Source organism: Mustelus asterias, chromosome 4, assembly GCF_964213995.1.
Source record: "Mustelus asterias chromosome 4, sMusAst1.hap1.1, whole genome shotgun sequence".
Classification (NCBI taxonomy): Eukaryota; Metazoa; Chordata; class Chondrichthyes; order Carcharhiniformes; family Triakidae; genus Mustelus; species Mustelus asterias.
Window position 1 is genome coordinate 52,456,371 of NC_135804.1, and position 23,131 is coordinate 52,479,501.

A 23,131-nucleotide genomic window follows, 5' to 3' on the forward strand; every position below is an offset into this window, starting at 1 on the left:
TGTATTTCCCCCAGAGCTGAACAAGGGGGGGGGGGAAAGCTCAGCCCCTGCCCAATTATTGGGAGGTCTGCACCCAACTTTACTCACATCACACTTCGAATGTTAATCCCAATAACCCAGTGACTTCAAAAGATGCTATTCAAAATATGCTTACAACAGTTCAAACAAATTGCAAAGCTTTTTCTTCATTATGATTACTGGTTTTGTAGTAACTGTCCTTAACCCTATTTTGGGTTATAATGATTAACCGATTAAAATAAATCAAACAAATTAAAGGGCGGCACGGTAGCACAGTGGTTAGCACTGCTGCTTCACAGCTCCAGGGTCCCGGGTTCGATTCTCGGCTCGGGTCACTGTCTGTGTGGAGTTTGCACATTCTCCTCGTGTCTGCGTGGGTTTCCTCCGGGTGCTCCGGTTTCCTCCCACAGTCCAAAGATGTGCGGGTTAGGTTGATTGGCCAGGTTAAAAAAAAAATTGTCCCTGAGATGCGTAGTTAGAGGGATTAGCGGGTAAATATGTGGGGGTAGGGCCTGGGTGGGATTGTGGTCGGTGCAGACTCGATGGGCCAAATGGCCTCCTTCTGCACTGTAGGGTTTCTATGATTCTATGACTGCATCTTAAAGGGACGCTGCCTTAAACAAAAACCAAATCACAAATGAAACTTAAAACATGAAATCAAAATGTGATTAAGAGGGTCTATAACACACCCTGGTCCCCACAGTGCACATTGGATACAGAAGGTCCCAACCGTGGCAGTACATTCTACATGCTCCCTCTCCAGGGACACCCAGTCGCAAATGTAGCCGCAGTAGAGGAGTGGACAGTTGGGCTGGATGACCTCCTCGGTCGCCCGCTGTCTGGACCTGCTTATGGCAAGTTTAGCCAGGCCCAGGAGCAGGTTCACGAGGAGGTCCACTGCCTTCCCCGCTCCCCTCCGCACCGGGTGCCTGTAGATCAGGGACTGAAGTGCAAACAAAACTGTAACAAAAGGTTTTTTTTTTAAGTAACTAAAAATCGAGTGCAGTCTAAAATCGACTATGTATACATGGTCCACAGACTCGATAAGGCCTCAAAAAGGGCAGGCTTCTTGGCAGTCTGTAACCTATGGTTGCCTGGGATTACTGCATGCAACACCCCCCACCCCAGGTCCCCGATATTAAGGGGGTGACTCCTCCATAGAGGGACCTCCACCAGACAGCAACATGGCACACCAAGGAATGTCCAGGAACAGGTGAGGACACGGTACTGGAAAGTGTGCAGTAGCAGCCAAAACAGGAAACACCTCCGTACAGTGGCAAAGGGCACAGAGGGCATTGAGGTGGCTCAGGCTGTGGAGCTCTGGGTCCCAAGGAGGAGTTTGGGGCTTAGGGCTGATGTAAAATTCAGTCTGAGCAGGGGTACATTCAAACAGGATCCCACCGCACAGTTCCGCCTCCTCGAGACCACGTGTGACGTCGGATCCGAGTTCGACTGTTTTGAGGTCACGGATGGCACTGGTCGCAAGCTGGATGTCCACCACTGTGCAATACATGAACTTGTGGGATGTCATCCAGCCCACTCCTCCGCCGCCCAGCACGTCCCCGACCCTGGTCACCTCGGCATCCACAGCCCATCTCTCTGCCAGTCACCTGAAACGGAGTTGGTGGGGGAGCGAATTCCTGAGCAGCGTCTCCCGGACGACAGCCGCTACTCCAGACAGGGGAGAGCTGCGGCACGAGGCAATCATGCAGGTCCTGGTAAAAGACGGACAACGCCTGCAAGGAATTATGAAGACCCCCTGAACAGGAGCTGCACGTCACAATTCAGGCCATGACCCTGGTGGAAGAAATACATTGCCAAGGGTACACCATCGAGGAGGGGGCTCCACGGAAAGGTATCTGAAGGCAGAAGGTCGCTACCTGGGCGTGAAGGCACACCAGCGCCTGACTGCCCTCCCCAAGCGGGAGAACCTCAGCAGTGGCCCAGTGAGGTCTATTGTTTCCAGAGTAACTGCCTTAGCCAAACCACTGCATGGACTCTATTTGAACTCATATCAGCTGCTGTATCCCCACCTTCATATCATCTACCCACATAAGCCACGTGCCAATTTGACTGACCTCTTCCTGCACAATATCCTGGCTGTCCTGATTCTCTTGGTGCTCTTGGTTTACCCGATTCGGATCAGCCGCCTCTGCTGGTACGTCCGCGTTTGGTACTGGTTCAACCGGTGCCGGATACCTGAATGGGAACCACCCAGCACGATGCCTGCAGGGGAAAGCACAGGACACACATTCAGCTATCAAGCAAAGAGTAAAGCACGTAGCCCAGTGTCCAGCATCCTAGGCCAGCGAGCGGGCCACATCCTTCAAATCAGTGGGTCACAGGATCAAAATCAGGTTTGTTCACCAACCATGACCCCATGAATAAGATTCAATGCATTTAACACATGCCGAATATTTCATAACCAGTTATAGAAAATGCTGAATCATTTGTATATTAATAGAACTGTCATCAACTTCAAATGTTAAAAACAAAAGGAATATTTACTCTTTGGTTGTAGAGGGAGCACACAACTCTGTGGTTAGCACTGCTGCCTCACTGCGCCAGGGACCCGGGATCGATTCCCGGCTTGGGTCAGTGTGTGAAGTTTCCCCGCGTCTGCGTGGGTTTCCTCCCACAGTCCGAAAGGCGTGCTGGTTAGGTGCATTGCCTATGCTAAATTCTCCCTCAGTGTACCCGAACAGGCGCCGGAGTGTGGCGACTAGGTGATTTTCACAGTAACTTCATTGCAGTGTTAATGTAAGCCTACTTGCAAATAATATATAAACTTTACTTTGCTTTCACAGTCAATGTTGTGAGCAATCAACAGCTACCACGCTTTACCCTTTGCTTTATCTGGGTATATCTTCAGTCCTAGCAGTAGGAAAAAACTACGTGGTCGGAAATCAGCGGAATGTGGCAATCCTGCACATGGGCAACGGTCAGTAAAATGTCTCTCGGGCTGCACTCAGAACCCAGATGGGCTGCATGTGGCCTACAGGCTGCAGTTCGCCAACCACTGACACAGCCCCTTAGGAAGAAGGGCTGTTCAACAGCACGGCATTTGGATGGCACCAAGTTACCACATGAGGGCAACAAAACTGAATACAAACTGGTAGAATAATCTGCTGGATGGTGTATGGATCTGACCATCTGTTTTCAGGACGAGTTGGAAGGTTCAATAATGAGATGCATCACTTGGTGCGTTAGGAGCTGGACAGATCAGCACAGTGCTGTTCAATGCTGATTTACCGAAACACCAACAGGGGCAGCGCACAATGGCTTCTGTGTCTCTAGCCAAGGCTGTGGTAGGTTAATAACTAACAGGTGTCTTCCTCCCTAATATTATCCCCCCCCCAACTGGGAACTTCATGAGGGGAACTTTAAACTTTTATCAGCGGGTATGAGTGAATCAGCTGTTAGCTCTATAATACTCAGTTAGATAAGAGAAATCAGGTGGGGTGTAAAAAGGACCACCACCCACCCTAAAATAGGCAGGCCCACATACCAGCGTGTGCTGCTAAGCCAGCTGTGGCTAAGATTGGGCTTGTTTCATCCTCCCAAAGTTGAATCGCTTGCCAACACACAGATCAAATTAACTATGCCACTCCTCACTCCCTGTGTGGAGAGTTAGCAAATATGGCACCAAGGTAATAAAAAGGCATTAAAGTCAGAAAAATGATATATCTTTGTGATTCTTTTCCATACAGATAAGGTGGTGCAAAATTAGTGATTAAAACGCTAAATAGCATAGACAAGATGGATGGAAGCCAAGCCATTTTACTTCAGCCGTTAGTAACACAGAAATAGAGAGCTCAACATAGGAACTAGGAGCAGAAGTAGGCCAAACTCAACCCTTCGAGCCTGCTCCGCTATTCAATCAGATCATGGCTGATCTCTCCCTGGTCTCAAATCCACCTCCCCACCAGTTCCCCATAACCGCTTTCCCTTTTTTAAAAATTAGAAATATGTGCATCTCCCTCTTGAAACAATCCGACAATTCAGACTCCACCGCGCAACGTGGCAGCGAGTTCCACAAATTCACCACCCTCGGAGAGTTCCTCCTCATCTCAGTTTTAAATCTACCACCTCTCAACCTATACCTGTGACCTCTTGTTCTAGATTGCCCCATAAGAGGGAGCATTTGGTCTACATTTATTTTATCAATCCCTGCTCGAAAGCAGCATTGAACCCAGTAAGCCTTAAATGAGATTAAAGACTAGAAGAAACACAACAGAACAGAATGCTAGCAGTAATTAGAGTCCTCTGAACGTAGCGTTTAGCACTGACCTCAGTAGTTGAGATGAATTCTGTTCAGTGACATATTGGAGTTTGTAGCATTAAGTTTACTGAACCCTCATCTATGCACAGCTCACTGAGATACGTCAAAGAGAATATAAAGTAAACTGCACAAACATGCCAATTTAAACAAGCCACATCAAATAAAACTCCCTGCATTCCAATTCTCCGAGCTCCTAGTGACCTTTTTCCAGTTATTCCTGACATTCTAGAGGAACTTGTTCCTGAGAGAATTCCCTCTTGGCTCCGTACAACCCGCACCAGTTTTCACCATGTTATTTCACAGGATATCACCGCTTCATTTGGAAGGTGAATGGGGGCTGTGAGCACACACACTTAAACAATGCAGGCTGCTCCATGTCCTTCCCATCGGTTTACTACAGACAAGGGCTTTGAACCGTATGGGTGTAAAGGGTAACAGGGAACAGGGAAGGAAAGCGGAGCAGAGGCCCATCTCTCGAGCAGCCCTGAACTTACTGGATGGTGGAGTAGGCTCAAGGGTTGAATGGACAACTCCAGCTCCTGTTCTTTATGTTGTAAAAAGCATTGACAGTGTGTTGGTTGCCTGGTTACTCCAGGAACTGAGTGAGGGGCTGGGCATGCTGGGAATAACAACGCCGGCATCTCCACGTCATGCTGGGAATGGCAGGAGCAAATTATTGAAGCAGAACTAAAAGTTATTGCTAACATAGAACGGCACGGTGGCAGTGGTGAGCCCTATGCCTCACAACGTCAAGGACCCGGGCTCAATTCCGGCCTCGGGTGACTGTCTGCATGGAGTTCTCCCCATGTCTGCGTGGGTTTCCTCCGGGTGCTCCGGTTTCCTCCCACACTCCAAAGATGTGCAGGTTAGGTGGATTGGCCATGCTAAATTGCCCCTGTTAGGGGGACTAGCAGGGTAAATACATGGGACTATGGTGAAAGGGCCTGGGTGGGATTGTAAGTCTAACACCAGGTTAAAGTCCAACAGGTTTATTTGGTAGCAAATGCCACTAGCTTTCAGAGCGCTTGCTGCTCCTTCGTCAGGTGGAGTGGGAGATGAAGCCCACCTGACGAAGGAGCAGCGCTCTGAAAGCTAGTGGCATTTGCTACCAAATAAACCTGTTGGACTTTAACCTGGTGTTGTTAGACTTCTTACTGTGTTTACCCCAGTCCAACGCCGGCATCTCCACATCATGGGATTGTAAGTGCAGACTTGATGGGCCAAATGGCCTCCTTCTGCACTACAGGGATTCTATAATTAGTGCTATCCAAACATTATGTCGTGAATCTGCAATAATCTCTGGAAATATTTGTGGTTAAAGATGGTGTAGTTTACAGCGTCACTGTTACCCGGCTCAATGCCTTCCAAGTCAATTGTCTAAGTTAGTAAGAGGTGAAGGATATAAACAATGTTGTCAGTGGTGCAAAAGCATCAAACATGAAGTTGCCAACTCTACTGGACATATTCCTGGAGGAGTTATCATAAGATTTCACATCTCCTGGCCAGCCCCCGACCCCCAGTATTATATAACTGATAAATTCAAAAGTTCAGAGAAAATGTCCTGGTGATTTTTATTTTCCCTGCAGCATTGTCCAGGAGATGTAATTATAATTTTTGGAGACTCCAGCTCTGGAGAGTCGGCAACTCGGTGTAGATAGGGTGTGCGAGTGAAACCAAATCCCTTTCCTGGCACTGTGGAACACTTACAGGTATATCAGCAAGATGGCGCTCACCACCAACACCACACGGCTCAGAGAGGAGTAGAAATATATGATGCTGAGGAAGAAGCAGGCCCGGGCAGCCAGGTAGAGCCAATCCAGCCAATCGCGGTTCAGCTCGTCGTCATCATCCATCACCGGGCCTCCCTGGGCGTTCATCCGGAGGTTCTGGTTGGCTGGTGGGTTGTTGAGTTGAGGGAGGGGGGCGTTCCGATCGGCTGGAAGGTTGACCAGAGGGGGCTGGTTGGGTAGCACTGGAGGTGTCCCCGGCGCGACGACTGGATGTTGATGGGAGTTGGTGGCAGCGGCAGCAGCAGCAGCAACTGCAGCGTGGCTGTAAAAGAAAAGGAAATGTATAAATCCGAGTTGCTTTGTTATTGGGTGGATATTGGCTGCACTGCACAGAGTTAACCATTTGGCCCAAGGCTTTCGGAAAAAACTGATGTGTTTTATTCACCACTAATATCAACTAAAGGGCTGAGTGTTATTGATACTTATTTCAAAAAGGGACTAACAGATCTCCTTGGCAATGGTTATCAGAGACTCAAGGCATGCTAGCCTAAGTAGAATGATTGAATGGTTACAGAATAAGAGGCCATTCAGCCAGTTGTGTCCATTCTGGTTCTCTGCGAAGTCCCAGCCCCTCTCCTATAATCCTGGAAATTCACACGGAGTGCTTATTTTTAGTTCTCTTGTGAAAGTCCTGACTGACTCTGCCCCGACCACCCTCCAGATCCTAACCACTCATTGCAGAAAAAGGTTTTCCCCTTGCATTGCTGTTGTTCTTTTGCTAATCATCTTTAAGTTGCGTCCTTCCACCAATGGGATCAGTTTCTCCTGATCGACTCTGGCCAGACCCATCCCACCTCATGATTTTGAGCATCTCTATCCAATCTCCTTTCAACTCTCTCTTTTCCAGGGGAAACCAGCTTCAGCTTCTCCAAACTAACCACATCACTGAGAGAGGGTACGGTCTCCCGCTGCCTCGGAAAAGCAGCCAGCATAATTAAGGACCCCACGCACCCCGGACATTTTCTCTTCCATCAGGAAAAAGTTACAAAAGTCTCTGAGCTCATGTACCAACCGAATCAAGAACAGCTTCTTCCCTGCTTCCGTCAGACTTTTGAATGGACTTACCTCACACTAAGTTGATCTTTCTCTACACCCGATGACTGTAACCCTACATTCTGACTCTCTTGTTTCCTTCTCTACAAACAGTATGCTTTGTCTGTATAGCACACAAGAAACAATACTTTTCACTGTATACTAATACATGTGACAATAATAAATCAAAAATCGGTGGGTAGAATTGGGCGTTGGATTGACTCCAGTGAAACGGTGTTGTTCCCGCCCAGTTTTCCCGATACCTGCTCATTCAGTGTGGCTTCAAGCACGTGGAAACAGAAGGCGGCCATTCAGCCCCTTCAGCCTGTGCTGTATTACAATTCTATTTGACCACATTTGCTCTAAACTCTTACCTAATAAAAGCTCTCAACTGGCTGATAATTCCCATACTTTTGGGGAAGAGAATTCCAGATTGCTTTCACCGGTTATTGTGTGAAAGTGTTTAAAGGCCCAGTTTACAGATTATTGCCCTTAACTTTGGAGGAGTCGAGACAGCACAGCAGTGATGGGTGTGGAGACACTTACGACGTTTACCATAGGTCATGGTATAGAAGTCAACCTGGGGTCTAAGTCAGCCTTTTTTTTCCCGGGCCTGAAAAATCATATACTCAATATCGAAGGTGAACTCGTCTTTTCAGCATGACATGCTATCATGCATTGTTAATCATCCCCAATTTTTCAATAGATATTTTACTTTCCAGTGCCTTATAACCAGGCACAAGGGATCAAGTGGGGGAGTGGCTGATTGTGAGGACATACCCACTTTTCCCACTGGATATCAATGACATTTCAAACTGGTGACAGACCACACCCACGCTGGCTGTTCATTTTTATTCCCGGGTCTATAAGTCGACTCCTGCTTGCGGAGGGATCGAGGTTTCAAGTCGACTAGTTTGCCGACAGCTACAGTAGAGGGAGGTGGAAAAATACAGTGACGAACATTCTGAATGCTGATGGCAAGGTGTTCAGGACCCAGTAGAGGCAAATAGTACAGCTCTATATCTGACTCCCTGTTAGCCCAAAATCAATCAAAGCAATATCCACAATCATCACCAAGGAGGGTGCGTCATTGGCTGCTGATACAACTGCTGCTATTTTTCTGAGGATGCCAATCAAGTTATGCCAATTGCTGATCACCTGGGCAATGCCGACTTTCATCCAGATATTAAAAGCACCACATAATGGGCAGGAGTGTTGAACATTCAGATGTCTTAAGGAAAGCCACCATGTTCCTTGTCTCTCTGGGAATAGGAGCCTCTGTCTGCACTAATCACTGACCATTGGTTAGCACTCTTGCCTCACAGCGCCAGGGACCAGGGTTCGATTCCTGTGTGACTGTCTGTATGGAGTTTGCACGTTCTCCCTATGTCTGCTTAGGTTTCCTCCGGGCGCTCCAGCTTCCTCCCACACTCCAAATATATGCAGATTAGGTGGACTGGCCATGGGAAACTGCTCCTTAGTAGTGGGGTTACGGGGATAGGGCCTGAGCAAGATACTTTGTCGGAGAATTGGTGCAGACTCAATGGGCCAAATGACCTCCTTCTGCACTGAAGGGATTCTAGGATTCAAAGGCAGGGAGAAGACCAGTTCCCTTTTACCTGCAAGGGGGGTGGGGGGGCGGTGAAGCTAAGGGTAGGATTTTTCTCCTATTGCTGCTGCAGCATTCCCCTCAGCATAATCAAGGAAAGCATTTGCAGGAAGTGAGGGATTTCAATGCAGTGACAGTGTTCCCAGAATGTAAACTTTTCAAATATTAATAACGCTAAAATAACCTTCACTTACTTTCAAACTGAGACATTTAAAAATACAATAACAGAGTAACGGGCATATTGGGCAAGAGTGTATGTGGCTACCTTTACCCCGGGGCAATCTCTCCATTAATGAATGGCAGTATGTACAAGAATAGAGAGCGCACCAACTTTTGCTCATTACCACCACCAATCGATGGTCATAATATGGTCATAGAATTAGAAACTAAAGAGGAGCAGTGTGAAGCAGGATTTACCCCCCCCAAAAACCCCTTCAAATTCATTTAAAAAGAGAATCCGCAGGACAAACTCAATACTTACTACTGCATGTAATATTGCCTTGCGTACATCTGCTGGAGCCAAACGATTTGCTGAGAGCTGTACAGATTGTATGCAGCTAACCCAGACATTCCCGCTGGTCTCTGGAGCTCTTCTCCTGGAGGCCTTTCAATGACAAATTGGGAGAACAGTTGAAGTACAGATCCAATGAAGAAAAGCATCAAGTCAGTGAGAAAGGAGACTTCACTTCATGCTTACCAGACGCCATAGGCCCAAGGGAAGGAGGCAGGTCCTCTGTGACGGAGGCCATCTGCAGCTGCTGATGTGGGGACAGTGAGGGTTTCTTGGCCAGAGGCTGTAGGTGCAGCTGTCTCCTGCTTACAGGAACAGTAGAGACAAAAAAAAGAGGTCAACTTGTGACTCGGACCCAGTAGTGAGTGGAGGAGAAATGTGGACAATGGACAAAGCGACAATCAAATTTACTGTCCGCCATTTTGTTTACCACTCCCTTTAAATGTGCTCAGAAAAAGTTAGTTTTGACTTATTCCCAGCTGAGCAATAACTCACAGCTACATGATAATTTTCCCACTTTGCCCATCTTTTCCCTCTCTTCAGCAATCCATGGTTAATGATTTCCAGAGCGGACATGCTAGTCATGTTGTATTTTTTACCACCCCAAAGCTCCATTTGATCCTAAAATGGAAGCAATTCACATCCCTGGTCTAAACATTGGTTTTAGGCTGGACACTCAGTAGAGGCTTTGGTTCCGTCCCCAGTCACAAGCCTCAACGGGGCAAAAAAAATCATCTCAGCTCCAGCAACCTGTTTTACATTTGGACTGATTTCTACTTCATTGAAGTCAGTCGGCAGGCTGCCGTGTAACATCGTCTGTTTACTATCTTTACCCACAGTGAATTTTTACCCCAGTAACTCTGACTAAATCCATTTTCAAAAAATAAAATAGATTTATTAAATTCCAATGCAAAAGGTGTAGATTCAATGGAATCCAGAATGGCAACAACAGCCTCTGTAGGGTTTCTGCAGAAGACTGAAACCAAATAGGGTATAAATAACTTGCTCTCAACTCATGACACAATTGGGCACTTTGCATTACCACAAGTATGCAAATCTTCAGAGCAGGGGACAACATATGTTGAAAATAAATTTGTGTGCGCTTAGCACTGCTGCACCTGTTCTCATTCTGAGAATGGCTTTCATGACTGTTTCAAAGCTGATAGTGAGAAGCTTCACACCCCTCTGACTGCATTCCTCTATGATGTATCTCAATAACTGGGCTGATTCTTTCACCCCCTCCCCCCACAGCATAGCAATATGCCCCCAAATTCATCACCCTTTAGAAATACCCTTTGTACCTCATGCTGCACTGTTCAACCCCAGTCAGAATTGGACATTTTCATCCTCAATACACTTTAAAAAAAAACTGCAACATAGAACCACATCAATCTTTTCTTTCTATTGTGTGTGTGAATCTACCAAGTGTTGATGTGAACAAACACCAAGATAAAGGCAAAATACTGCAGATGCTGGAATCTGAAACAAAAACAGAAAATGCTGAAAAATCTCTGCAGGCCTGACAGCATCTGTGGAGAGAGAATGCGGAAGGGTCATCCACACTCGAAACTTTGGCTCTCTTCTCTCACCACAGATGCTGTCAGACCTGCTGAGATTTCCAGCATTTTCTGTTTTGGGTTAACAGTTATGTGGTCACTTTAAAAATATCAAAAAATGGTCCAAGCACTTCAAAGAGGAAGAAAGTAATTCCTGTCAAACTTTGTGCAAGTTCAAAGAGGATGCGATCAAAGAGGTGGGTTTTCAGCTGCCTTCAAAAGGCAAGGTGGGAAGCAGAGCAGCTCACGAGAGGCAGTCCAGCATGCAAGACCCCAGCACCTGAACACTCTGCCACCAATAGTCTAGAGGAGGCTAACTCCCATGTATACAGTGTCTCTCACAGCAGCTCAAAGGGCTTTACAACCAACAAAGTCCATCTGAAGTGAGTCACTACCTGTTAGGAAAGTACACGTGGCAGTCAATTTGCATACAGCAACTGCCCATAAACACCGATCAGATAATGATAGATAATGGGAATGAGTGCTGTTAGTTGAAGGATAAATGTAGACCAGGACACTGAGAAATGCCCCCTCCTGCAAATACTGTTAGGGGATCTTTAACATCTTCCTGAAAGGGCAGATAGGGCCTCGGTTGAATGTCTGATCCAAATCATTGAAATAGTATAGTTCTGTACTGAAACTTATATGCTCAAGTCGCTGGAGTTGGTTTTGAACTCACTATCAGAGTCAGAACCTGGAGGTGAAGAAAGTTAAATTCAGACTGAAGGACAGCCGCAGAATTAGAGTCCTACCGTCACCAGAATAAATGGCTTAGAGTTACTAAGACTATATAGTCCAAGGGTAGTGCCATACTACCAACTCATTCACTAATTTGGCATCCATAACTTACTAACCCAGAAGTATTCTCTACTCAACCTGATTATATAAATCGTGGAATGGGAGGGACTATACAAGAGGCCTCAGTGGGGCCATTCTTGCTTTTTGATCATCTATCAAAGGTTAGCAGAAGAGTTAACAAGAAAGCCCATTAACAACTTCTGGCTCAGAGCATAGGGACATGAGCTCAGCACCAGCTCAAATTGCAGGTCAGCATGGTTACGAGTGACGGAGGAGATGGAATGGATGGCCATCTTCCTTGATGCCCAACTTCCCAAAGAAGAATGAGCAACCTGCAGTTCCGTGCTCCATTTCCAGTTTGCAGATACTGTGGCAGTCAGATCGATTTTTACAACAGCATGTGACTTACAGGGACCATCATGCTACTCAACTGAATGTCAAACTAAACAAAGGCCACAATCCTCGTGGTCCTGAGCTCAGCGGATTTTGGTCATGTTCCCGGAGTGATGTAGGCTTATAAAGTTTCCCATTCTATACAGCTGTGCTCACAGTGTGCGTGTGTATGTGTGTGTGAGCGCTCCCCCCTCCTTTACCCCTTTTACCTTCACATTCGTCGCCTGTGTTGATTCTGATTCACTTCTCGAGTTACAGACCAGGTGAAGGGTGTGGTACTGATCATTCTGCGGGAGACAAGCGAGCAGTGAGGCAAGGCAATGAGCACAAGACCCGCTCCAGGTAACACTGGAGGCCGTGAGGCAGCAACTGGCTGACAAGACCTCCGAAAGGAATGTCATTTTTAAATTGTGTATTTTGATTTATATTTCCCCAACTCGATCAAATAAGGAAATATTTATTCTAAGCCAAGGCCCTTTAGTCCTATTTTTGCAAAGAAACAATTTTGCTGAGGGAAGGATTTTGTTAATAACTAATATCGGAATATTACCATTGCAAAGGGAGGCATCAAATTGTCTGCTTGATGTCTTTAGATTACTTCAGCTGGTAGCAGTGTTGGAACCCATTCCTGTGAATAGGTGCCAATGAATTCAATCATAAAGGACATATACCCGATTAAAAAGCAGCATTTCTTTTCCGGCTTGAATTCTGTCTCAGCACACGGCTGCTCTTAGCCTGGGTAACCTGTGTGACCAGCTTAACCAAGGGCCTGATAACCAGCAGTTACCTGTTCAGCATTACAGCTCACAAGCCTTTCACCTCGGCACCTGGGATCAAATCCAGCCCAGAGAGGAAAATCTCCTCTAATCAGATATGAGTTCAGGGTCAATCCAAGCAACATTCTTAGCAGCCACGAGACCGTAACATAATTCACTGCCAATTGGCAACCCCAATTAGAAAGGTCACAGGCCTGTTTGCAAGGCTCATTAGTGCTGCTGGAGATTGTAGCTAGAATTAAAGCTCTCTGCTGGAGAACCTTTTACTCTGCCTAATCTGTGCTATAACCAGCCCGTGAGGACTGTCAAATGGGTCAATTGGAGAAAGTGCTGCACTGTCGTCACCCTGATAAGCAACAGATATTGAACCAAATCACATTATGTAATGACAGCATCTCAGTGAAACAGCCCAGTCCTTCATTGTCATTACTAGCTTCACACTGCTGGGTTAATGCTCACATAAGGATCGAGGGAAGAACCAACTTGCATTTTTATAGCGCCCTCTCATGGGTTTCAGAGTACTTTCCAGCCAATGAAGTGTAATCAATGTCTTAACGCAGGGAATGCAACAGTCAACTTTCTTATTCATTCTTGGGGTGTGGGTACCACACAGGCCAGCATTTATTGCCCATCCTTAATTGCCCTCGAGAAGGTGGTGGTGAGCTGCCATCTTAAACTGCTGCAGTCCATGTGGTGTAAGGGAGGAAGTTCCAGGTTTTTGACCCAGCCACATGAAGGAATGGCGATATATTTCCAAGTCAGGATGTGAGTGATTCAGAGGGGAACCTCTCGGTGATGTTCCCACGGGTTTGCTGCTCTTGTTTTTCTAGGTGGTGGATATGGAAATGCTGTTGAAGAAGCCTTGGTGATGGAGGGAGTGAATGTTTCCAATTGGTGTCAATCAAGCAGACCGTTTTGTCCTGGATGGTGTTGAGGGTGTACCCATCCAGGCAAGTGGACAGTACCCCCTCATTCTCCTGTAGAAAGGCCATTTAGACTTGTAACATATATTCTGTTTCTCTCTCCACAGAGACCTGCTGAATTTATCCAGCATTTTCTGTTTTCATTCCACCGTTCTCCTGACCTGTGCCTTGTGGATGGTGGACATTCTTTGGCGAGTCAGGGGTTGAGTTTCATGTTCATCTATATCGGCTGTGGGCCAAATATTGCCATGGAAATTTTGACATTAGTCTGAGAGTGTTTAACATCTCAAGTGAAAGATGGCACCACCGACAGTGCAGCACTTCCTTAACACTGCACTGGAGTGTGACTCTAATTTACAGGTATATGCTCAGGTTCCTGGAACGAGACTTGAACCTGCAACCCAAGTAGGAGTAGGTCATGTGCCCCCTTGAGTCAGCTTTGCCATTCAACATGATCACAGCTGATTTGATCTTAGCATTGACTCCACTTTCCTGCCGATTCTCCATCACCTTTAACTCTCTGATGGGTCAAGCATTGATATTAAATATATTCAATTACCTAGTCCCTACAGCTACCTGGGGTAAAGAATTCCAAAGATTCACAACCCTCAGGCAGAAATTTATTTTCATCTCGGTCTTAAACGGGTGACTCCTTTTTCTGAAATCGTGCCCCCCAGTTCTAGATATCCCCCTCGAGGAGAAACACTCTTGCTGCATCTGTCAAGCCCACTCATTTCAACAATATCACCTTCAAGATATTTTCAGGAGGAGAGGAAATTCCACACCCAGAGTAAAATGTGCAGTTTGGTGTCCTTATCTGAGGAAAAATGTCCTTGCTATAGAGGGTGCACAGCGAACGTTTACCAGGCTAATACCTGGGATGGCATTTCTGACATATGAGGAGAGACTAAGTTGGTTAGGATTATATTCTTTGGAGTTTAGAAGAGTGAGAGAGGATCTCATAGAAACTTATAAAATTCTAACAGGGTTGGACAAAGCATTTTCAGGAAGAATGTTCCCAATGGTGGGGGAGTCCAGAACTACGGGTCATAGTTTGAGGATAAGGGATAAACCTTTTAGAACTAAGGTGAAGAGCAATTTCTTCACCCAGAGGGAGGTGAATGTGTGGAATTCACTAACACAGAGTGTAGTTGAGGCCAAAATGTCTGACTTTAAGAAGAAATTAGATATAGCTCTTGGGGGCTAAAGGGATCAAGGGATATAGAGGGAAGCGGGATCAGGATATTGAATTCAATGATCAGTCATGAACAAAATGAATGGCGGAGCAGGCTCAAAGGGCCAAATGGCCTACTCCTGCTTCTGGTTTCTATGGTTCTCTGCTATCCCTATTGATTGGTGGGTTTCCTCCCACAGTCCAAAGATGTGTGGGTTAGGTTATTGGCCATGCTAAATTGACCCTTAGTGTCAGGGGATTAGCAGGGTAAATATATGTGGTTACGGGAATAGGGCCTGGTGGGATTGTGGTCGGTGCAGACTCGATGGGCCAAATGGCCTCCTTCTGCGCTGTAGGGATTCTATGATTGCACACATTTAATCAATACAGAAGCAAAAGTTCATTCCAAAAAGCATAAGCAGAACAACTGGGAACTCAACAATCGTAGTGTTAAACTGACAAATGCCAATATGAAATTCCTGAGTCACGCAACCTGTTTACAATGGGAGAAATGCTTTCCGGTGCTCGCCTCTCACAGGAGCAGGCAATACTGACCTTGCGTAGCACATCCCTCAGTGAAAGGTGGTCAGGCAGCAGTTTTCCGGAATAAATCAGCCGTTGCTCGGATTCAGCCTGGAAAAGCAAACACGCAGGTGAAAATCAGTCACAGACACAATTGGCACCGGATATGTGGAGCCGCTTTCAATCCTCCCAAAATTTCAATGGCGCATCTGTTATTCAACTTACCCAATGCAAAGTGGTCTTGGATTCACTCCTGGTCTTTGATGGACGAGGCATACTGTACCATGATATCATAAATAACATAACACCCACTTGTACAACAAATGTCATCGTGCTTCAAAGTTACTTGTTTTTAAGCAGAGACACTCCTGCATTGGCGCTATATGAATGTAACTTTTACTCTTTAAGGACAAATCGGTCTGAAAGCTCCAAGTTCACTCAGTGATTCTGAGGAACCCAAGCCAACGAGTGTTAACACAGCTAGTGCTGCCTTAGCCTATTTTTACACTGTGCCTCAAACAGACTGTCTTGCATCTATAATTGTACCTCTGCAGTCTCAGGCAAATGTAAAAATTCTTCACACTGGTTATTTTTTGAATCGCAGTGACAGACATTGGGCAAACAGAGCAGCTATATCTGGTCATTTGTCTCCTTTCTGTTTGCCAGTCCTTGATGTGCAGTCCATGTTGGGGCACTGGAAAAATTCTCTCTCCGCCACTGACTCAAAGCGGTAATCTGAAGCATCAGTTTGATGTTTCACAAATGAGAAGCAGCCACATTGTCAGCATCAGCGCAGGTGAGCATGTCTGCATCTCAATGTATTCATTTAAAAATGTTTTCATTTTTTTAGTGATGTGGCAGGCTGTTTTCAATTCCTTCTGTCACTCTTTCCAATAGGCAAGACCTGGATGGTAACTAATGCTGGTGAAAAGCACGAGAGAGTACTCTATGGAATTCTGCCTACCCTCCTCCCCCAAGTGATACAAACAAACAAGGAAACAGTGGCACAAAGCCTGCTAATGTAGCAGAAGCAGGGCTGGTACTGTGCCACATTGTGCAATGTAGCAACAGCATTGCATTCCGTTCCAGCTGTCCAGAACCTGTATCCCAAAATATTTGCATCTAAAGAACATCTGCTTTGGACTGTTCTTGCAGACAGTCAAGTGCACTGAAAGCAGTTGACAGACCATGTTGGATATGACCGGGGGAATAAAAAAAACCAAAGTGGCTGAACCTTATGCAGCATGTTACAAAGAAGCATCTGAACTGACCCAGAATATTACAGAGCAGAAACTGCGCATTCAGATCTATGGCACTGTCTTTATCTGCGAGTCAGCTAATCTAATTCCATCCCCTAGCTCACTCACTTTCCATACTAAAATCTCAGAATTATTGGGTTCTTTTTTTAAAAAATTAAGATCTACAGAGTGTGTTTTAACAATGGCTTGTGGTGAAGAATGCTACATTCCAAGCAGCAGACCACTCATCATTAAATGTGCTGTTTATACCTCAGCTATTCATTAATATCCACAGTTTTTAATCAGCACACAGTGGGGACTACTCAATATTTGTATGCCTGGGAGAAAAAGAGTTTTAAAAGCCTATCTTGGCGAGTGTCAGGATGCATCCACTGATTCAATTTAAACACTTGTTTTGCTGACGAGGGCACTAATAATGTGGAACATTGGATTGTTACACAGGGGAATAATGACTGTTGTCACTGCAAAGTGTCATGGTGAGCATCGGGCCCACTTGCCTGGAATAATAAAATGCACAATTACAGATTTTGTCCTCCCACAGCCTGGGCTGTTTCTGGACAAAGCATCTACATAATATCACGCTGAGGTACCATTGGTTACCTGTCTGTCATTGACAGCGCAGCAATTTGAGATGAGGTTATGGAAATTGGAAGGAGTGAATTTAAGCTTTAACATTGAGCATTCACCTAGGTTGTTTCTGGAGAAAGCAGCAAATGAGCCCAATGTTAGAAGTAAATATTACCCAGTCTAGTGAGCAACAATGAGTAAACCCAGTTGTAGCACAGCTGATGTTACCAGTAAAGTGAATGCCACATTAGTTGAGCCACAATAGTGAGCAATTAACACTATGGATATTACAAGTAATGCAAGAGCACACTTTAACCCATCGAAAAAGAGAGAAGAATCAGTTACAGGAGAGTGCAAAGAAAGTTTTAACCAGGATGATGCCTAGTCTGGAGGGTTTTAGGTGTGAGGAGAAGTTGGATAAACTCGGATTGTTTTCACTGGAAAGATGGAGGCTGAGGGGGTGACCTGATAGAGGTCTACAAAATTATGAGAGGCATAGATAGGGTGGATAGTCAGAGGATTTTTCCCAGGGTGAAAAGGTGCACTACAAGAGGGCACAGGTTCAAGGTGCGGGGGAGAAAATTTAGGGGAAAATTTAAGGGAGACGTGTGGGAAAAGTTTTTCACACAGTGGGTGGTGGGTGCCTGGGACGCACTGTCAGTGGTGGTGGTGGAAGCAGGCATGTTAGCAACATTCAAGGCATATCTTGATAGACATGTGAATGGGAGGTGAACAGAGGGATAGTAATCGCATAGGGGCAATAAGTAATAGGTCTAAATAAGGATTAAGAATCAGCACAGGCTTGGCGAGCCGAAGGGCCTGTTCCTGTGTTGTACTGTTTTTGAATACCTGCTCGATTCTCTGGCAATGACCTTTTGCAGGTGACTACTTATGAACTGGGAGATAAGTGAGGGAGTGGGCTCAGGTCGGAGTGAGTATTTGCCATTTCTAGAGTTGCAGCTTATTTTCAGATTGTGGGTTGGGGAATTTTATAGATTTATTTTCAAATATTGTAGAAACAAAACATTAAAAAATTAAGCCTCCAAAATTATAAACTTGCTTTAGGAGCGGTAACTTGGTCAGTTTGATTGATACTGCTATAGCCAAGATCAAGTTGAGAAACAACTTGATTGCCTAACTAGCCAGCTCAACTTGGGGTGCCGCTATCACCACCCTCCGAATCCCACATCCAGCTGAATGCGATCATCCATATCATTACTAGAACACTAAGCTGCACACCGCTCCCTATTCTGGCATACACACTCCTCCACATATCAGCTGGCTTGCAACAACCCACACACGATAGAAAAAGTTTTCAATGCCCCCCCCTCCCCCCTCCATGCTGATCTATTCAGCCCACCCAAGGTAAACTCCCATCAAGAAGGCTAAACTGGAAAAACCCTTCCACACAGGACTTCAAAGCAAGTTCCACCTTGCGTGGGCGGCATGGTGGCACAGTGGCACAGTGGTTGGCACTGCTGCCTCACAGCACCAGAGTCCCGGGTTCAATTCCCGGCTTGGGTCACTGTCTGTATGGAGTTTGCACATTCTCTCCGTTTCTGCATGGGTTTTCTCTGGGTGCTCCTGTGGGTTCCTCCCACAGTCTGAAAGATGTGCTGGTTAGGCGCATTGACCCAAACAGGCGCTGGAGTGTGGCGACAAGGGGAATTTCACAGCAACTTCATTGCAGTGTTCATGCAAGCCTTATTTGTGACTAATAAATAAACTTTAACTTTATGAATAGATTTCTACTTTTTAACATATCATTCGATCCCATTTAAAGAAAGGGATTTTTAAAGACGGTGGCCGGGATTTTATGACCTCGCTCGGTGAGGCTTGTAAAATCCCGCCCGAGACCAACGGAGAATTCCATTCTACGAGCTTCGCCCGCCCTGGAATTGAGACGGGCATGCTGGTAAAATTCCGGTCAGTGACACATGCAGCAGTGTATAAAATGTGTAGCTGCTTCTTCACATCTCTGGGTTTGAAAACAAACTAAACCACCTCAAAGTCATCTAAACTATTATTTTGATACACTACATGGGAAAGTGTAGAAAATTCTCCCCATTCATAATTTTAAAGGAAAAATCAGTGAGAGCAAAACTGGAAAATTTAGTTTTATATTCTTGCTGCAAATTTAGGTACAAGTATCATTGATTAGAGATAACATTCCCTTTGATTCCAGGATAGGAAACACATGTGAAAAGCCCTCAAGTTACTATCAACTGGCCTGATTCCGTTTACTAACATCTGCAATGGGACAAGTGCAGGAAAATGGGATTAGCGTGCCTTTAGTGATTGTTATTGTCGGTGCAAACTCAAAGGGCCTTTTTCATGCTGTATGACTCTCTGACTATGTTTGTCTTACAGTAACAGCATCTTTTCTTGAAAAGGATATAATTTGTCAGTTTTAAGTCAGTGTTGCTCATTGTAATCAGAGTGGGGACAATGTAATAGATTGACAATGTTCTGGAAACAGCCTCCAACCTGATCCCCATCTTAAGCACTTTAACTTACTACTTGCTATCCCTTAGCAACTGGAAAAGGACAAACTGTTTCAGCTCAAGCAATTGCAACACTAACTTGTGATTGTGCTTAGAAACGATACCACTGAAATTTGCAATGAGTTTTCCATCCACCCCCCATCTCGGTTCGGTCAACTCCCAGAGTTTCCCGCTACATCGCCCAAATATCTCATGCGTACTTGTTATCACTTGAAGACTGGACACTTCCACTTTCAGAAAAAGAAGCTTGGGACTGACACGTCATCCTTCACTAAGAGCACGGAAACCAAACATCAACTAGTGTCAAAACAAAAAAAAGCTGGAAAATCTCAAGCAAGTCTGACAGCACCTGTGGAGGGAGATCAGAGCTAACATTTCAAGGCAAGATGACTCTTTGTCAGAACTCTGATCTCTCAACACGGATGCTGTCAGACCTGCTGAGATTTTCCAGTATTTTCTGTTTTTGTTTCAGATTCCAGCATCAGCAGTATTTTGCTTTTCTCCACTAGTATCACTTTGCTGGCACACACTAGAGTTTGGGATTTAAGCCTGGGATCTTACTGTGTGCTTCATCTGCTCATAGCCTTGACAAAGCTATCATTGGAACATATACAAATAAAGAGACAATAGTTGTGCATAAAGTTATGAATATTTCCTGTTTAATGGGGCAGATGCCAAGTTAAGGATAATAGACTCCTATCCCCCATTAGCATTCCCAAGGTTCAGCAAACTGGATATTGGGAAGTATAAAAATAGGTAGCCAGTGCGGGTCACGGTGGCACAATGATTAGCACTGCTGCCTCACAGCGCCAGGGACCCTGGTTTGATCCCAGCTTGGGTCACTGTGCGTGGTCTACACGTTCTCCCCGTGTCTGCGTGAGTTTCCTCCGGGTGCTCCGGTTTCCTCCCACAGTTCAAAAGACGTGCCGGTTAGGTGCATCGGCCATGCTAAATTCTCCCTCAGTGTACCCAAACAGGCGCCGGAATGTGGCGACTAGGGGATTTTCACAGTAACTTCACTGCAGTGTTAATGTAAGCCTAATTGTGACTAATAAATAAACTTTAAAAAACCTGACGTATCCTGTGATTCTAGGATGCATAAGAATTGTTAAATACCACTTCCTTACATCATACCAGATTGCACTGAGTTCCGCATCCATATGAGTCACAGTCCTGTGGCAGATCAAACTTCTGAAGTACAAACTAATCCGAGAGTAATGGAGGCTCTTAACTTCCCCTACAGTTCTCATTCTAGTGCCCAGTTAGCTACAACTATGAGTATGTTGTTAAAAGTTGTACATTTCCTGGAATTAAGAAATAATTTTATCCTCTATAATCAATTGGAAGAAAAGTGAATAGCATGATTCTGGCTCCAAACACTTCAATATTTAGCAGCTGTGAAGCGTATTTGACAATTACTCTGAAGTTAATACTGTTCCACCCCACCCTTCCGTCTAGCAAAACAGAACCGACCGTGTGTCATTGCGAATGGGGGCTATGAGACCAGAATAAGTCAATCTTCTCTCACACCCCTCCTGCTCTAGAGCTGGTAGCTCGCAAATCTATTGTTGCAATGCCAACTGCAGGATTTCCTAAAGTGTACGGAGCTCACTCAGCCCCTGTCGAATCTCCGCTTAAAGATTTCTCCCAGGCTGTTATGAATGTCTGAGGCCTCAAAGTTTGGCAAGAGCGGCTGTTGCAGCCTTCGCTGCCAAGTCAGATCCTCAATCGAGCTCACAGCTTCCAGTGGGAGCCGGGAATTGACAGGAATATTGATCAGAAACCCTCCGGCCTCTCGGATTTCCACAGAGGCAGTAAACAGGGTGTGTGGTGTAAGAGGCAGCCAGACCCACTCCCCAAAACTTCTCTGGACTTTACTTACTGGGTGGCTGGGGTAGTTCTCACTCAGGTAGCTTTTCAGTCTCTTTATTGTCCAGCCCAGCTCTGCCTGCACTCTCTGGTCCTCCTGTCTCTGGCTCGGTGCTTTAATCAGCAAGGTCACCATTTCTTCACTCGTCCCCATTCTCACCCCCGTCTCAATCCCAACAACCTTTCCAGCGACGCAGGAGCTGCTGCCAGGCTGCAGGGGAATTCCTTGTCAGGGAGGGACAGGCTCTTGTTTAAAACGGGATAAGCAAAGGCACTGAAGTCAGCAAGTTCCCCCAGCAAAGCCCGGGATTCTCCGGCCGTTCCTCACACTGAAGTCCGGGATTTTCCGGCCGCTCCGCACACTGAAGTTCGGGATTCTCCGGCCGTTCCTCACACTGAAGTCCGGGATTCTCCGGCCGTTCCTCACTCAAGTTCGGGATTCTCCGGCCGCCCTTCACTCTGAAGTCCGGGATTCTCCGGCCGCCCCTCACACTGAAGTCCGGGATTCTCCGGCCGTTCCTCACACTGAAGTTCGGGATTCTCCGGCCGCCCCTCACACTGAAGTCCGGGATTCTCCGGCCGCCCCTCACACTGAAGTCCGGGATTCTCCGGCCGCCCCTCACACTGAAGTCCGGGATTCTCCGGCCGTTCCTCACACTGAAGTTCGGGATTCTCCGGCCGTTCCTCACACTGAAGTCCGGGATTTTCCGGCGGGGAGTAAGTTGTCTCTGTTACTGAAGCGGAGTGTGGCTGCCGGCGATTGGTGCACACCAGGAGAGACGTGGAGCTCGGAAACAATAATATGCAAAAGAGGAAGAAACCCCGCCTCCCGCGGAATGGGGGCGGGATCCCCGCCTGCCGCGGAATGGGGGCGGAGGATCCCCGCCTCCCGCGGAATGGGGGCGGGATCCCCGCCTGCCGCGGAATGGGGGCGGAGGATCCCCGCCTCCCGCGGAATGGGGGCGGAGGATCCCCGCCCTCCGCGGAATGGGGGCGGAGGATCCCCGCCCTCCGCGGAATGGGGGCGGAGGATCCCCGCCCTCCGCGGAATGGGGGCGGAGGATCCCCGCCTCCCGCGGAATGGGGGCGGGATCCCCGCCTGCCGCGGAATGGGGGCGGAGGATCCCCGCCTCTCCCGGAATGGGGGCGGGATCCCCGCCCTCCGCGGAATGGGGGCGGAGGATCCCCGCCTCCCGCGGAATGGGGGCGGGATCCCCGCCTCCCGCGGAATGGGGGCGGGATCCCCGCCTCCCGCGGAATGGGGGCGGAGGATCCCCGCCTCCCGTGGAATGGGGGCGGGATCCCCGCCTCCCGCGGAATGGGGGCGGAGGATTCCCGCCTCTCCCGGAATGGGGGCGGGATCCCCGCCTCTCTTGAGGGGAATGATGTGGAGATGTCGGTGTTGGACTGGGGTAAACACGGTAAGAAGTCTCACAACACCAGGTTAAAGCCCAACAGGTTTATTTGGAATCACGAGCTTTCGGAGCGCTGCCCCTTCATCAGGTGAGGGTCACCTTCAGAGCGCTGCTCCATCATTTGAGGTGAGTC

General features: G+C 46.8%; 1 protein-coding gene across 2 annotated transcripts in view; it reads right to left on the bottom strand.

Annotated features, from left to right (window-relative positions):
- herpud1 (homocysteine-inducible, endoplasmic reticulum stress-inducible, ubiquitin-like domain member 1) overlaps positions 1-22,345 on the bottom strand; it is a 28,100-nt gene extending 5,755 nt beyond the window's left edge. The window contains exons 1-8 of one of the 2 annotated variants that reach the window (XM_078211030.1): positions 22,143-22,345; positions 21,597-22,075; positions 15,418-15,495; positions 12,199-12,276; positions 9,429-9,544; positions 9,213-9,335; positions 6,008-6,352; positions 2,097-2,244 (exon numbers count right to left, since the gene is read on the bottom strand). In XM_078211030.1, the coding sequence (XP_078067156.1) occupies positions 2,097-2,244; positions 6,008-6,352; positions 9,213-9,335; positions 9,429-9,544; positions 12,199-12,276; positions 15,418-15,495; positions 21,597-21,737 (1,029 nt within the window). In that variant the 5' untranslated portion in view covers positions 21,738-22,075; positions 22,143-22,345. Of the gene's footprint in view, positions 1-2,096; positions 2,245-6,007; positions 6,353-9,212; positions 9,336-9,428; positions 9,548-12,198; positions 12,277-15,417; positions 15,496-21,596 lie in introns of both variants that reach the window. The other variant, XM_078211028.1, reaches the window with a different exon arrangement.
- Between the last annotated feature and the right edge of the window lie 786 nt (positions 22,346-23,131).